The sequence below is a fragment of the Mus musculus genome, chromosome 7 (genome assembly GCF_000001635.26).
Source record: "Mus musculus strain C57BL/6J chromosome 7, GRCm38.p6 C57BL/6J".
Lineage (NCBI taxonomy): Eukaryota > Metazoa > Chordata > Mammalia > Rodentia > Muridae > Mus > Mus musculus.
Genome location: NC_000073.6, coordinates 44,229,764 through 44,245,218, shown reverse-complemented (window position 1 = coordinate 44,245,218; position 15,455 = coordinate 44,229,764). Strand labels below are relative to the sequence as shown.

Sequence of the window (15,455 nt, the reverse complement as noted above, 5' to 3'; positions counted from 1 at the left end):
AGACACCTTTCTCTTTCCCCATAGCATGGACCCCCTTACCTTCATCTATGGGCACATACATTGCATCTGTCTGCACAGTATTGACACTGTTTATTTGATTACTTGTAGATCTAGTATAAGACAGAGTTGTTACTCTGTTTAAAAATGGACGCATTTGCTTGGGGAATGTGGCTCAGTTGGTAGAGTGCCTGTCCAACATGAAGGAAGCGCTGGGTTCATCCCTAACATTAGACCAGGCATGCTTGTGTCCACCTAGAATGCCAGCAAGAGACTGAGAACTTAGATTCCATCTTGGCTACATAGTGAGTTCCAGACCAACCTGAAATACATGAGAACACATCTAAATTTTTTCCTTTGAAAATACAATGTGCTTATTTTAGATTTATATGTATGAGTGTTTTGCTTGCATGTGTGTGTGCTTGGTACCCTTAGAGGTCAGATGGGAGTGTTGAAACTGGAGTTCTGGGCAGTTGGAAACCGCCATGAGGGTTTTGGGGATCAAGCCCTGGTTCTCTGTAAAACTCTTAAAAGCTGAGCCATCTGTCCAGACCCTTGTGACTTTTTTTTTTGATAACTCAATTATACAGTTTTTTTATTTTTATTTTCATTTGTCTGAGTGTGCACGTTGGGGGGGGGATATGCATATGTATGAATGCAGTACCTGCAGAGGCTAGAAGGGCAGAGCTGGAGTTACAGGCAGTTGTGAGGTATCCAATATGGATGCTAGGAACCATACTCATTCTTCTGGAAAAGCAAGCAAGAACTCTTAACCACTAGGCCATCTGTCTTAGGGCTTTATTGCTGTGAAGAGACACCATGGCCAAGGCAACTCATAAAGGAAAACACTTAGTTGGGGCTGGCTTACAGTTCAGCAGTCTAGTCCACTATCATCATGGTGGGAAACATGGCAGTGTGCAGGCAGACATGGTGTTGGAGGAGCTGGGATCTACATCTTGATTCACAGGCAGCAGAAGGAGCCTATGTTCCACACTGGGCAGGGCTTGAGCATAAGAGACCTCACCACCAAACCTACCCTCCACAATGACACACTTCCTCCAACAAGATCACACCTACTCCCACGTGGCCACTCCTCCTTATAGGACCACTCCCATGAGCCAAGCATTCAAACACATGAGTCTGGGGGGAGGCTATACCTATTCAAATCACCACACCATCTCTCCAGCCTTTTGATCATGCAGTTCTTGGTTGCCTCTATTCTACAGACAAGGACACTGAGTCCCAAGTGGGTCAGCCTTGCTATGAGTCATGGAGGTAGTCAGGAACAGTCTCTAGACCTATGCGAGTGAGCAAAGGGACCCTCCTTTCCCTGCATGGGACACGGTAACCTTTCCCCACTCATCAGAAGCCTCTTGGCCCCACACCTCCCTCCTCAAACCGGACACTGAACAGACTTGTGTTGCGGGCATTTGGGAAGAAGAGAAAGGGGTGGGGAGGCTGGACTGCAGGAAAGGACAGGAGGGGAGCTGAGGATATGAGCAGGATTTTCTCAGAAAAGGTGAGATATTGATGGTACGACTAAAGGGTGGAGCTAGGGAACAGTAATGGACACCTTTAATCCTAGCATTCAGGAGGCAGAGGCAGGCGCATCTCTGAGTTCCGGCTAGCCTAGTCAAAACAGACCCTGTCTCAATAACAAAAAAACCCCATGACAGACAGTAAAAGCTGAAAGTCAACTGTTCAACATGCTTAAGCAACTTGTTGTGGTAGTGACTCACACCTTTAATCTCAGCACTCTGGAGGCAGAGGCAAGAAGATTTCAATGAGTTTGAGGCCAGCCTGGTCTACAGAGCAAGTTTCATGACAGCCGTGGCTACACAGGGAAACCCTGTCTTGAACCCCCCCCCCAAAAAAAAAAAACCCATCCAAAACAAATCAAAGCCCTGCCATTTGTTTCCTGAGGACCCTCACCCCAGTCTCTTTTCTGACCTTTGACATTAGACAGAATCCCTTTTCTATCCCTCTACTTAGGAGGGAAAAGGTGGACAAGGTAGCGGGTAAGGAAATATAGCAGTTCCATGAAATGCTTTATTCACCATACAGAGCCAAATAAAGAAATACTCTGGGCAGAAGATATTTTTCTTTAAAATATAAATTAGTATTCTGGGTTGAAGGGAGTCAGAAATTACATAACTTGAGTATGGGGGGGGTGTTGTCAGGCAGCTGACAGCCATTGTTAGTTCATTGTCATGTCTTAAGACCATGTAGGCTGGAGTGATAGGATAGACCAGAAATTGATGTAGTTCAGATAGGAGAAGAAACCTGAGAGAGAAAGAGGGCAGAGGACACAGAGGTCAGTAGGCTAGCCTCACCTGGTACCCTACACTGTCATAACCCAGACCCTGCCCCATCCTTAAACCCCAAATCAACTTCACCCTCACCTTGTCCCTAGCCCACCCCAAGCCTACAAGAATCCCTAGCCCTGACTCCAAGCCCAGTCCCATCCTCCCTGGATCTGTGGGAAACCCTACCCCGACTCCCAACCATGCCCACAACACCATCTGCACCCCAGAGCCCAGCCAGACCAATCATGAAGAAGAAGAAGACATTGATCCAGGCAAGGTAGAAACTGCTTCCCAGGGTGTAGGTCATGCCTTCCTGGAGGAACTTTCGGGCTTGCATCAGATAGAATAGGACCCCCAGAATGATGTTGATCCCTGTATAGCACAGGACAGGCGTGACTTCCTCCCCCTGCCCCCAGGTGTAGTCACGGGCTGTGGCTTTCTTTAAACTCCGTATGCAGCTGAGGGTGACCTTGAATTCTTCCTGTCTCAGACATGCATCACCATGCCATGCTCAGTGTATACAGTTTGGGGATGGACCCTAGGGCTTTGTGTGCTCTAGTCAAGTGCTCTATCAGCTCAGCTACATCTACAGGCCTCTTTTTTTCTCTGCCTGTAACTTCTTCCCTCTGTTTCTCTCTCCATTTTCCTCCCTTCCATTCTCTCTCCCTCCTTCACGTCCTACCTTCCTTTTGGTTGTTGTCATTTGGAGATAAGCTCTTGCTTTATTTAGAGCCCAGGCTAGGTACTGTACTCATTTATTTATAGCCCAGGCTAACTACTGGACTCATTGTGTAGTTCAGGCTGATCTTGAACTTGCTGATAACTTGCTCTAACCTCCCAAGTGGTAGATTGCAAGCATGTGCCACCACATTGCCTCTAATGTCTTTGATCTCCAGACCCTAAACCTCCACCCTTGGATTCCTGACAGGACCCTGATGTGAGACATTGGAAGGTTTTGGGACTCAAAAACCAGGCCTCTTACCTTATCTCTGCCCCTTGCCTTAGAGCAGTCCCTTGTGTGTCTGAGCTTCAGTGTTTTCATCTCTACAGTGGGTATTATCACCAGCTCATCTTTGAGGGCCATCATGAGGGTGTGTGGTAATTGGTATGTCATGCATGACCCATGGTAAACCTCAAAGACTGTGACAGATTCTCATTATTATTGCCTCCTTAATGTTGGGAATCTGGAGCCACACACACAGAGAGAATTCAATCATTTTAGATAATTTCAATCAATAGGAATTAAAGATAATTTGCGGAAAGGGGAAAAAAGAAACTCTTATTCAGATTGGACAGAACTTGCCTTTCTTTTTTTTGAGTTATTGGAAATAACACAAGATGTTCAGTTAAAATGATAGAATTATCTGACTGAAAATGCCTCATTTTAAACTAAGGCATTTTCTATTAATTGTGGCCTATATTAAAACAATTATATTTAAAATTTATTTTATTTTTAATTATGTGTGTGTGTGTGGAGGGGACGGGTGTTGGTGTGCACAATTGCTTGCAGTGCCCAAAATGCCAGAGGAGGGCAGAAGCTCCCCCTAGAGCTGGAGTTATAGGCAGCTGTGAGTTGCCATGTGGGTGTTGGGAACAGCACTCCACTCTCTTCCAGAGCAGAATGTGGTCTTAACCTCCAGTTGACTTTGCGGTTTCAACAATTAGTGTGCTGCCTTCAATCCTGGCAGTAGGAAGCCTGAAACAAGAAGGTGGCTGGGATTTCTGGACAGCCTGGGTTGCAAGGTAAGACTTGGTCTCAGAAACAGACACAGTGATAATATAGCAAGAACTACCAGATGACGCAGACACAAGCAAGCTACTAGCAGACAGGAACTATATGCTCTCTGTTCTCAGACTGCTATGTCCTCAGCACTGCTCTCTGTCCTCAGACTGCTCTCTGTTCTCAGACTGCTCTCTGTTCTCAGCCTGCTGTGTCCTCAGCACTGTACTCTGTCCTCAGCACTGCTCTCTGTTCTCAGACTGCTCTCTGTTCTCGGTCTGCTGTGTCCTCAGCATTGTACTCTATCCTCAGCACTGTACTCTGTCCTCAGCACTGCTCTCTGTTGTCAGCACTGCTCTGTTGTCAGCACTGCTCTCTCTTCTCAGCTCTGCTTTGTTCTCAGAACTGCTCTCTGTTCTCTGCACTGCTCTGTTGTCAGCACTGCTCTCTGTTCTCTGCACTGCTCTGTTGTCAGCACTGCTCTCTGTTCTCAGCTCTGCTTTGTTCTCAGCACTGCTCTCTGTTCTCTGCACTGCTCTGTTCTCAGCACTGCTCTCTGTTCTCAGCACTATTCTCTGTTGTCAGCACTGTCTCTGTTGTTAGCACTGGTCTCTGTTGTCAGCACTGGTCTTTGTTCTCAGCACTGCTCTGTTCTCAGACTGCTTTCTGTTCTCTGCACTGCTCTTGGTTCTCTGCACTGCTCTGTGTTCTCAGCACTGCTCTGTGTTCTCAGCACTGCTCTCTTCTCAGACTGCTCTGTGTTCTCAGCACTGCTCTGTGTTCTCAGCACTAATCTCTGTTGTCAGCACTGCTCTCTGCTCTTAGACTGCTCTCTGTTCTCAGACTGCTCTGTTCTCAGCACTGTTGTTCTTTTACAAAAATGTTATATGACAGAACTCGAAGTTATGGTCAATTACTTTGAAAGACAGGAGTACAACATCACTTGTTGACTAATTAAAATGTCCTCAACCTCTCCCAATCTGGGTGTGTGTGTGGACATGAGATGTTCTAGTCAGCATGTCAGTTTTGAATTGCTTGGGAGAGGCTGGGAGATTATCTCAGTGAGTGTTAGTTATCAAACTAGCATGAAGTGCTATCTTCAAACCTCAGCTTCCTGAATGCTGGGATGTTAGACCTGTGCCACCATTCATGACTTCTTTGAAGGGAGACCACATAGAGTATCTCGTTTGCATATGTCCAGAGTCTTAGACCTACCACTACCCTATGTGTTTTGGATGGACCCAAGAAACTTGTCTAGAGGTTTTAGCAGGGAATTTTCAGTTATTTATATGACCTTGACCAAAGAACTGACCTTATCTCCTGGGTAAGGAGGGACACACACCAGAGGGGGGAAGGAGGAAGAGGATGCTTGCCTAGCTAGTCAGATTAGTGCTGAACCAACCATGGCACTCACTGTGGTGACAGAAGTGACCGAGTTAACATTTTCTAATTGAACACTCCCTACGTTTTTCACACGGCAGAAAATATTATCTCCAAGGGGCCAAGCTGCGGCTCAGTTGGTAGAGTACTTGCCTAGCATGCACAAATCCCTGGATTCCTTGCCCAGCACCACATAAACATGGCATGACAAGCACACGCCTATTATCTCAGCACAGGAGGAGCAGAAGTTCATGGACACAGTTGGCTGCATATATATGAAGATCAAGGTCAGCCTCAGCTATACGAGACCCAGTTTTTTAAAACAGAAAAATGAAAAGTTCCACTTGGAGAGATGAAGTAGCTTGAGGAAAACTGGGACAGAAGTCCACATGGAGCTGTGTATGGAGGTTGGGGTCCAGGAAGTGCTGGCGATGAGAATAGGTGGAAGGTGTCCTTGGGTTTTGGTTGAATTGCTTGGGATGAGTTTCAGAGGGAAGGGCCCAGCTGGTAGGTTGGAGTGTGGGCCAAGAAGGAGGTGAAACTCAGGGTGGACTGGGACTGAGGATGAGGCTGAGCTTCTCAGAAGGCCAGGGTCGGGTTGGCCTTGAGACAGTCAGGGAGGGGAATGAGACTTGAGGCCAAGTTGGGTGTTGAGATTTGTGAAGAGGCTGAGGAGAGTAAGGTATTCAGGATGAGGTGGGGTGGACCAGGTGTCAGGGAGGAGGACTTGGGGTTTTGATTTGCTGGCAATGACATGAGGGCTAAGAGAGTGAGGCTCTTTTTATGGCCAGAGGCATCATGATGGCTGGAGATTTGTAAGGAGCTGGGGCTGAGGGTGAAGATGGAGGTGGGATAGGTTGAGTATAGGGGGATGGGGCTAGCCTTTGTGATGGGCGCCCATGGGAAGCACCATAGTAACATACCGGTCAAGAGGCTGCAGATGAAGAGAGAGAAGTCCATTAAGGGCAGGTTAGTGCTAGGGAAGAAGATAGTGCTGATGAGACCCATGAATACACAGAAACTCATGACACCGGAGATGAGGATGCAGGCCCAGGCTATGTCCAGCAAATCTGGGAAAAAAAGGAGAATCAACAACACCAGGTCTGTGCTGGAGAGATGGCTTAGCAGTTAAGTGTGCTTGCTGCTCTTCTGGAGGACTGAGTTCAGTTTCCAGCACGTACACTGGTGGCTTACGATCACCTCTAACTCTAGTTTCAGGGAATATGATGCTTTCTTTGGCTTCTGTGAGAACCTGCACCTAATGTACATAACACACACACACACACACACACACACACACACACACACACACACACATACACACACACACAAATACAAAAATTAAAATAGGTGGTCATGGTGGTGCATGCCTCTAACCCCAGCTGTTGGGAAGCAGAAGAAGATAGAGCTCTGTGAGTTTGAGGCCAGCTTGGCCTACATAGTGACAGCTTGTCTCTAATAAGTACATTAAAAATTAAGATGAAAAGGTGGGGAAGTGCCTGACATCAACCTCTGTTACAACCTCCACCTGTGTAACATGCAGAGACACAGACAAATACAGGCACAGACAGACACACACAGAGACACACACAGGAACACACGTACTATTAGAGACCATAGTAGGGCATCAGATTGCCTAGAACTGGAGTTACAGGTGGCTCTAAGCCTTATAAACCACCCAGGATTGAATTAAGAGCCAGGAAAATGAAACCTTTGCTTTGCAGATGCTGATTCACTGAAAGTGAAATAAACCCTTCCCTCCCCAAGTTGCTTTAGGTCATAGTGTTTTATCATAGTAATTGAATCCCCTACTAAGATCATTCCTGAAAAACAAAACCTGAGGCTGTCTTCTGGCCTCCACACACACAAGGACACACAGATGCATTAGCATCTGCATACTTATGCATGCACGCACAAACCCAGCATTGAGCTGCTCTAAAAAAAAAAAAATTGGGTATTGCATGCATCAGATCTGGCATGTGAGGTACACTTTTTGGTTAGTGACATCAGGCTCTTGGTCATGAAGACATTGTGTGGGTATCAGAGTAACCTCAGGGGAGAACTGTTCTTGACGTTCTCTGGGACAAGGAGGAGACTTGGGTCTCTGGAGGGATGAGGATGGGGCCAGCCTTACATGCATTCTTATCGTATTCATTCATGCAGGAGATGTCAGGGCACCGCATGAAGAAGATGGTGTCAATGGAGATGGTTTGGGGGCCAGCGGGGTCGCCTGGGGGTCCTAGAGGCACTCGGAAGTGGATCCAGGGTTTCCACAAGGCGATGAGGCTGAGCATCACCATGCCGGCCACAGTCAGCACCAGGCTAAGGTGCCTGCTGATCTTCTTGGCTTCGAGCAACAGCCTCCAGCCTATGGGAAGCAGTGTCCAGCATTTGCTCTGAGCCCTGTGACAGATCATGTGACTGGCGTCAGTCAGCAGGAAGTCCATCTACCCTATCTAGTCACCCCACAATCCTTCAAATCCCACCTGAGAAGCCAGACTTGGTGGCACAGGCCTTTAGACAGCACAGACGACAGAAGCAGGAGGATCTCTGAGCTCAAGGCTAGCTTGGTCTATGTAGAGAGACCCCGAGACCCCATCTCAACAAAAACAAAAACGCGTATCTTTTATGTTCACCCAGGGATTCCTCTACCCATCGCTACACCCCCAGTTTCAAGTGCAGTTGTAGAGCTCCAGGCTTGAATATGGCCCCCCTCCCACCCCACATCCTTCCTGTACTTACCTACTAGAGTTCATTATAGTAGAAATGTTGGACAGTTTTGAGGTGCTGCCTAGCATACTGTGATTAGACAAAGAGTCATCTGAGAACTCTTTCAAGCTGTCCTTGGAGTCCCAGACAAAGGACTCGAAACTTCTGATGCTGGCCTGTGGGCTCTGGGTTATGGACGGGGGGACATCCACACTGGGCCGCATTTGTTTTTTGTTGGGGCTATATGACTGGGGTATGGAGGGGTGGCTTTCAGTTTCCATTTGTGAGCTGCGAATTTCTGACTGGGCACTGGACAGGGTATGAGCGCTTAGGATGCTGAGCCGGCGATTATGGTTAAGGGAAGCAGACTCTCTGGAACTGAGCCATCGATTGTAGGCCACAGACTGTATGTCCTGTACATTGGACTGGGAACCCTGAAGAAGGGTCTCTTGAGTACTTAACCTTCGAGGGAGAATGGTGGATGGGGATGAACTCAGTGTACTAACCCTGCGAGGGAGAAAGACAGATGCTGGTGGTTCCTGGATGCTAACCCTTCGGGGCATAGGTGTGGACGTTGACGGTTCCACATTGCTTAATTTGCGAATGTGGATGATAGGCAAAGGAGTTTGCGTGTTAGTCTTCTGACCTTGGGTGGCATCTAGGAGGCTCAAGGTCACTTTCAGAGAGTCTTGCATTTCATTTTGCCTGCTGCTGGGAGCTGCTGTCTCTTTGCTCTGGAGGTCAGAGGAGTTCTGGTCCATGTTGAAGAGCAGGATGGGGCTAGTCTCTGAATGTACTCAGTTTACATTAGCCTCTGCTTCCAGGCACTCCCAATGGCTTCCTGGATTAACCTGTCAGTCTGGCTCTAAGGCTATGTGTCCCTCTATCTGTGGCTCCAGCTTTCTGTCTCTCTGTCCCCAGACAGCACTCAGGGATTTGGGCTAGGTAGCAGTTGGGGGTGGGGTGTGTTCTATGACAGTTGGAGGGGTTCCAAGAGGCTGCGGTTGGCCATGGCCTCAGACACCACCGTAAGCCTTCGTGAGTGACCCTGCTGTTAGGGCTGGGCTAGTGGGGACTGGATGGAGTATGGATTGGGTAGGACAAGGTGACACTGGGTTAATGAAGGTCTGAGCTAGGCCTGGCTAGATCAGGGTGAGGCAGGACAGAGAGTCTGGAAGGCTTGAGATCTGAACTCATAATTCCTTTTACCCACACACGTCTTCCCGTCAATTCCCAGGGCTGCTCTGAACCATTTCTATCTTTTGTACCCATATTTGCCTCCGTGCCTCTCTCTGCTTATTTTCTTTCTCATCTGTTTCTCTTCCTTTCCCTTCCCTGAAGCCTCACACAAGACTAGATCTGCTTCTTGCTTTTGAAGACTTCCAGTCTGGGGTTGGTGGGGGGAGGAGAAGGACCCAGCCACAATTTGGTAAGGACTAAGGCAGACAGGCAGACTTCCCAAACAGGAGGGAGTTTCAAAACCCCTTTCCCAAGGAGGGTATGATAATACATGTCTGCAGTCCCAGCACTCAAAGGCAGGAGGATTACACTGAGTTTGAGCCCATTCTGAAAGTTTGAAAGAGGCTGTTTCAAAATAATAACAAAAACAATGGAAAACATTCTGTTCTTTCCCCAAATTTTCATTTGATGAACACTAGAGGATTACTCACAAATTTTATATGTTTTTATATAAATACCTGCATTGTTAGATTTTTATTTATTTTTTACATTCACTTGTTTTAAGATTTAGTTATTTATATTTTCATTTTATGTATATTGGTGTTTTGCTTGCATGCATGTTTGTGTGAGAGTGTCAGATCCAAGCCGGGGCTGTGGTGGTGCACACCTTTAATCCCAGCACTTGGGAGGCAGAGGCAGGCGGATCTCTGAGTTCGAGGCCAGCCAGGTCTACAGAGTGAGCTCCAGGACAGCCAGGGCTACACAGAGAAACCCTGTCTTGAAAAACCAAAAAGAAAAAAAAAAGAAAGTGTCAGATCCTCTGGAACTAGAGTTGCAGACAGTTATGATCTGGGAATTGAGCCCAGGTCCTCTAGAAGAGCATCCAGTGCTCTCAACTGCTGAGTCCCCTCTCCAGCCTCCATTTATATTTCCTTGTGTGATGTGTGAGTGCTTATGTGTCTGTATGTGCACTATGTGCTTGTAGAGGCCAGAAGAGAGTGTCAGGGTCTCTGGATCTGGACTGCTAGGTAGTGAGTGCTGAGAGCGGAACCCTGACCCTTTGCAAGATCCATCCCTGCTCTTAACTCTGAGCATACTCTCCAGCTCCTACATTTGTGTGTGTGTGTGTGTGTGTGTTGGTGGTTGAGAACCACAGGGAATGTGTGGAAGTCAAAGGATAAATTATGAGAGTCGGATTTTCTTCCACCATGTGGGTTTGTAGGGACTCTGAGGTCATTAGCCTTGGTGGTAAAGCTTCCACCTGTTAAGCCCTATCTTGTTAGCCTCTAATTAATTAAGCAATTAATTAACTAATTAATTGTCTTTCTATCTAGCCCTGGCTATGCCTAATATCACTATGTAGCTCAAGTTGGCCTCAAATTCAAGACAATCCACCTGCATCAGTTTCTCAAGTGCTGAGATCATGAGTAGGTGCCACCACAGCAAGCTTGGTCAGATTTCAGTGATTGTGTAATATCGAGAATCCTAGTGTTAAATCTTTTGTTTGCTTGCTGTTGGGAGACAGGGTTTCTCTAAATAGCCCTGGTTGGCCTGGAACTCACTCTGTGGACCAGGCTGGTTTCGAAATTACAGAGATCTCTCTGTCTCTGCCTCTAGAGTGCTAGGATTAAAGGTGTGCATCACTACTCCTGGCCTTAGTAAATGTTAATTTTTATTTTAAAGGCCAAAGGGGATTTTAAAGATGTGCCTGATTATATGATGCATTCTAGTTTAGAAGGTGCAAAAACTGCATCACAGAGCAAGGTGTGGTAGTGCCTGACACTCAGGAGGCAGAGGCAGGCGGAACACTTTGAGTTCAAGGCCAGCCTGATATACATAGTGAATTCTGTCTACACACTAAAATCTAAGAGCAAGCTATATTATAAAATGGAGTGGAATGTGATATATCCCATTGTTGAGATATTTGTGTGACTACTAATAATTTGCTTAATTTCAAAATGAAGCAACAGCGGCTTAAATTGTAAACACTTGCTGGACTAGATGGCACACCCCTGTAATAATAAGACTCAATGTGCTAAGGCAGGAGGGTCACCAGAGTGTTGAAGTCAGTCTGGTCTGCATAGTAAGTTCCGGGCCAATACTGAAGTCCTATCTAAGGGGAAAAAAGGCAGCAAAAGCCAAGTCAGTGCAATGACTCAGCTGGAAAAGGCACTTGCAGTCAAACCTGAGGGCCTGAGTTCATTTGATGACGATTGGAATCCACATGGTGGGAAGACAGAACTGACTCGCTAGGTCTGACTGCTAAATGAGTTCTAAGGCACTTATGATCCCCCTTCCTGACTACAAAAACATACAAACAAACAAATGTTGTAAAAAAAGCCAAAACACACATGCACATGCGCACACACACACACACACACACACACACACACACACACACAAACCCTCAAAGCAAAACCGAAAAACAGGGCAGGCGCTGTAGTTGAGTAGACTGTCCACTTAGCATGCATAAAGCCCTGGACTCCATGCCCAGGCTGGCAGAAACCAGGCAGAGTGCTGCAAGCCTGTCATCCCTGCACTGGGGATGCTGAGGCAGGAAGATCAGAAGTGTAAGATGATCCTGAGTTACATTTTGAGGTTAGCCTAGCCTAACCTGGGCCACGTGAGACCCTGTCTCAATAAATAGCAACCAGAAAATGTCACTTCCCTCCAGGAGCCTCATTAAGGGTTCAGTTTGGGAGCTGCATATTTTGGTGCACACCTTTGATCCCAGAATTTAGGAGTCAGGGGCTGGTGGATCCATCAAGAAGTTTCATGGGTTCTGGTACAGAGAAGGGGAAATACCCAGCCTTTGACACCTACTTACTGTGGCAGGTTTCAGACCCATCCCCTCTCGTTGAGCATCGAGTCTATTTCAGCTCTCATGGCAGTTAGCACATTTGACCTGGGTGTATTCATGTGTGCCCTGTAAGCTCCAAGAAGACCAGGCTAGCCCTAATCCAGGGTAAGTGAGGAGCTGGTGATCAACTGGCCACCTAGTTCTCCTGTGAGTCCTAGACCTCTGTGCCCAAGTTCTTCTGAAAACTACACTGTTCTTTGCTCTAAAGGACAAGAGAGGAAACATGCATTCATCCACTTGTGAGTTCTTTCAAACCCTGGATCATTTATGTATGTGGTCAAGCATACATAATCATGCTGGAGTTTGAGATAGGTGTACTACATCAGAAGAGTCCAGTGCATGAGAACTGAAAGAGTAGAAGTGGTGCTGGAGGTGAGCTGCAAACAGCATCCACAGGGAACAGGTTGTAGATGAGAGGGGGGAAAGGAAAGGAGGAAAAGGATGAAGGTTTGTATGCATCGAGAGAGAGTGAAGAAAACATCCAGGTCCCCAGAACTTTCTCCCTCCCCAGCTGACTTGCTCTCTTCCTGGGAGGAGGACCGCAAGTTGGTCCTACGTGGCTGGTCCCTCACCTTCATCTTCCTGGCAACTTTGTTGGTGTTCAGCGTGGTGGATGGGCGGATGGCCTATGTGCATGGTCCGTACACTGGTTTCATCGGCCTCTGGATTGACTGCAGGAGGCATAAGTGTGTCAACGTGGGACAATTCACTGGTCAGTGTATACATAGACTGGGGGGGGGGTTCCCATTGGGTGCTAGAGGTGACTGTGGGGGTGGGACACTGGCCCTCTCACAGGAGTCTTTCTGGGGGAGTAGGTTAGGGCTCACAGTAACCCTATGAGTGGCAATAGAGTTATTTTTGAATTTCTAGGTAGTGATTTTGGCAATGTGAGTGGAGATGATGCCTCCCCCCCCCCCTTTTTTTGGACAGAGGGAGAGGGTTGCTGAAGATAGAACCCAGTGTCCTATACAAACACCCCATAGGGCCTCTACCACTAAGCTACAACACCCCCAGAAGAACCTCATTGGAGGATTCTAGGCAGGTGCTGTTCCTCTGAAACATGCCACAGCCCCTTAGTGGGAGATGGATTCTAGACAGCTACATTTCCATCCTCTCCCTTGTTTGGGACAGGGTCTCATGTAGCCCAGGCTGGACTCCAGCTCAATGTGTAGCTGTGGACAACCTTGTGTTTCTGATCATCCTCCCAGGAGTGGGCTGTCAGGCTCAGCTCAGAACTCAGCTCAGCACAGTGCTCAGGGTGAGATGAAGGAATGCTTGCCTGCTAGGCAAGCATTCTGCCAATGAAGCCACAACCCCTCAACTGCTTTTACCTTGTATTTTGAGAGAGAAAAGATCCATGTGTCTCTAAACTGCTGAGGCAGGCCTTGGAAAGGCACTCCTCCCCAGCTGCTGGAGTACTTAGGTTGGGATCCTCATGGTGTAAGAAAAAGGAGAGAGAGAGCTACAGTGAGAGAGAGAGAGAGAGAGAGAGAGAGAGAGAGAGAGAGAGAGAAAGAGAGTGGGAGAGAGAGGAAGGGAAGGAGAGAGAGATATTTTGGGGTAACTGCAGTTATCTCTCTGACTCTCCTTCCCAGTTTACATTCACATGAGCAAGGGCTTCATATTTCTGGCCCTGGCACTATGCCTCATCCTCCTGCCCACCATGTTCCTCTCCTTTCGACCAGTCTGCCGCCGCCTGAAAACGATAGACTTCATCTTCAGTTTCCTCAGCATTGTCATCGGTAAGTGTTGGCAAGGACAGGGGTGAGTGGGGATCCTCCACCCAACCCCAGAGCCTCCTCCTACCCAGAGGTGTGCCTAGATTTCTAGTTCTGCTGCTCCTAGGGAGAGGGATGTCTCTGTGTCTCTCTTGGGCTTTCTCTGTATCCCAGGCTGACTGTGGTCTCACTCTGTAGTCCATGCTGGCTTTGAATATGCCATTCTCTTGCCTCAGCATAAAAAGTAGCTGGGTTTAAAAGCTTATGCCCAGTTTTTATGACTGATGGCCTTGTCTCCCAGTTTCTATTCCCCCTTGAATATGTATCAATTTGTCTTGGTGTGTGTGTGTGTGTGTGGTTTTGTCTGTCTCTCTCCTTTTGGGGGTGGTGGTGTTCCCTGTCTAGCCTTCTGTCCTTCTCTGGCCCCACCCCAGTGCAGGACTCCTGATTCTCCTCAGCCTGACTTTCTTTGTGGTCAACTGCAATAGGCTGCGCCCGAGGCCACAGGTATCCTACCATCTGGCCTTCTACCTGTGCTGTTGTGCCATGGTCTTGATGCTGTGGGCCGGTGAGGGCGGGGCCTCGGATGGAGGGGCGGTGCCTGGGCTGGGCAGGGGCGGAGCCCAGGAAAGGGGGTCAGCCTCCAGGGCCTAATTGGGGCTTGGGTTGGGGCCCTGAGTCGAGTGCCCACGGGGTCTTTTCCCACAGGAACTTTGTCCTTCCTCAACCAAGTGCGAACGTGGAGCTACAGTATACCTTCCATGGAGCGTAGGCTCAGCTACTTCCGTTGGGCCTCGAGACACCACTCATTGCATTTGCAGCAGCAGACCATTATGGACAGGAACTTGGAGTCTGTCCAGAAGTTGTCTGCTGTAACCAGCTTTGTGAACTCCCATGGGGCTCTACAACAGAGTGATTCCTCAACTACTCAGGGCACTGATGAGTCCCCGTGGCCAGATTCCTCCACCTCGGTTCCTGTGGCTCAGTTTCGATCAGACCTCCCTTGAGGTGCCATACTTCCCATAAGAGCAGGTTGCACGCTCGGGACACAGGTGGCAAGCCCCGCTCCCGCGGTAGGTCCTACTCCTTGCTGCCTGAGTCTTGGTAGGGATCCTTCTCTGGAACTTCTACAATACTCTCAGCTGTGGCTATGTCCCCAGCAGACACTGGTTTGTGGTCCCGAAAGCAGCAGCAGTGTAGCCCTTTTCCCAAGATGGGCGTTGCCTCCCATCCCTCAATAGTCACTCTTCATCCTTTGGTCCAGCCATACCAGAGACATCCCCTCCTGGGGCTCCAGGTGCACAGTCTGCAGCCTGGGCTGAGTCCCTGCCCTTCTGTGGACAGACTCTTCCCCAGGGAGTCAAGGTTTAATTAACATAACACCGCTGTCCAACTCAATAAAACTTGGTCTGTAGTGTAAATTCTCAGTATCTGACTGTTTATCATATCTTCTGCTTCCAGTGTAGAGTCAGGCCTAGCTGGAGTCAATCGTTCGGATGTCTCTAGCCTTTTCCTGTATGATCTGAACATTTTCCTTGCCAGAGGAGACTCATGTAGTATCCCTGACATGGTCTGAGATTTTGTCT

At 48.0% G+C, this 15,455-nt stretch overlaps 1 protein-coding gene and 1 long non-coding RNA gene across 12 annotated transcripts; one reads left to right on the top strand and one right to left on the bottom strand.

Annotated features, from left to right (window-relative positions):
• Positions 1–2,032: 2,032 nt before the first annotated feature.
• Gm36864 (predicted gene, 36864) lies at positions 2,033–9,050 on the bottom strand. Of its 11 annotated transcripts, none has more exons than NM_001378657.1 (5): positions 8,146–9,050; positions 7,538–7,806; positions 6,327–6,473; positions 2,544–2,675; positions 2,033–2,280 (listed from the first exon to the last, which is right to left on the bottom strand). In NM_001378657.1, exons 1-5 carry the CDS (start codon positions 8,871–8,873, stop codon positions 2,213–2,215), a joined length of 1,344 nt encoding a protein of 447 aa, NP_001365586.1. In that variant the 5' UTR covers positions 8,874–9,050; the 3' UTR covers positions 2,033–2,212. The 11 variants fall into 11 exon arrangements, 10 of the variants coding, with proteins under 10 accessions (NP_001365586.1, NP_001365588.1, NP_001365587.1 ...); NM_001378659.1 differs by having other exon boundaries at positions 8,619–9,050; XM_006541344.4 differs by having other exon boundaries at positions 2,043–2,280; positions 7,538–7,824; positions 8,146–8,987.
• A 46-nt stretch (positions 9,051–9,096) lies between these two features.
• 1700028J19Rik (RIKEN cDNA 1700028J19 gene) lies at positions 9,097–15,290 on the top strand. The gene is made up of 5 exons (NR_029436.1): positions 9,097–9,150; positions 12,663–12,863; positions 13,747–13,893; positions 14,304–14,376; positions 14,578–15,290. It is a non-coding gene; the product is annotated as an RIKEN cDNA 1700028J19 gene (long non-coding RNA).
• The last annotated feature ends 165 nt before the right edge of the window (positions 15,291–15,455 follow it).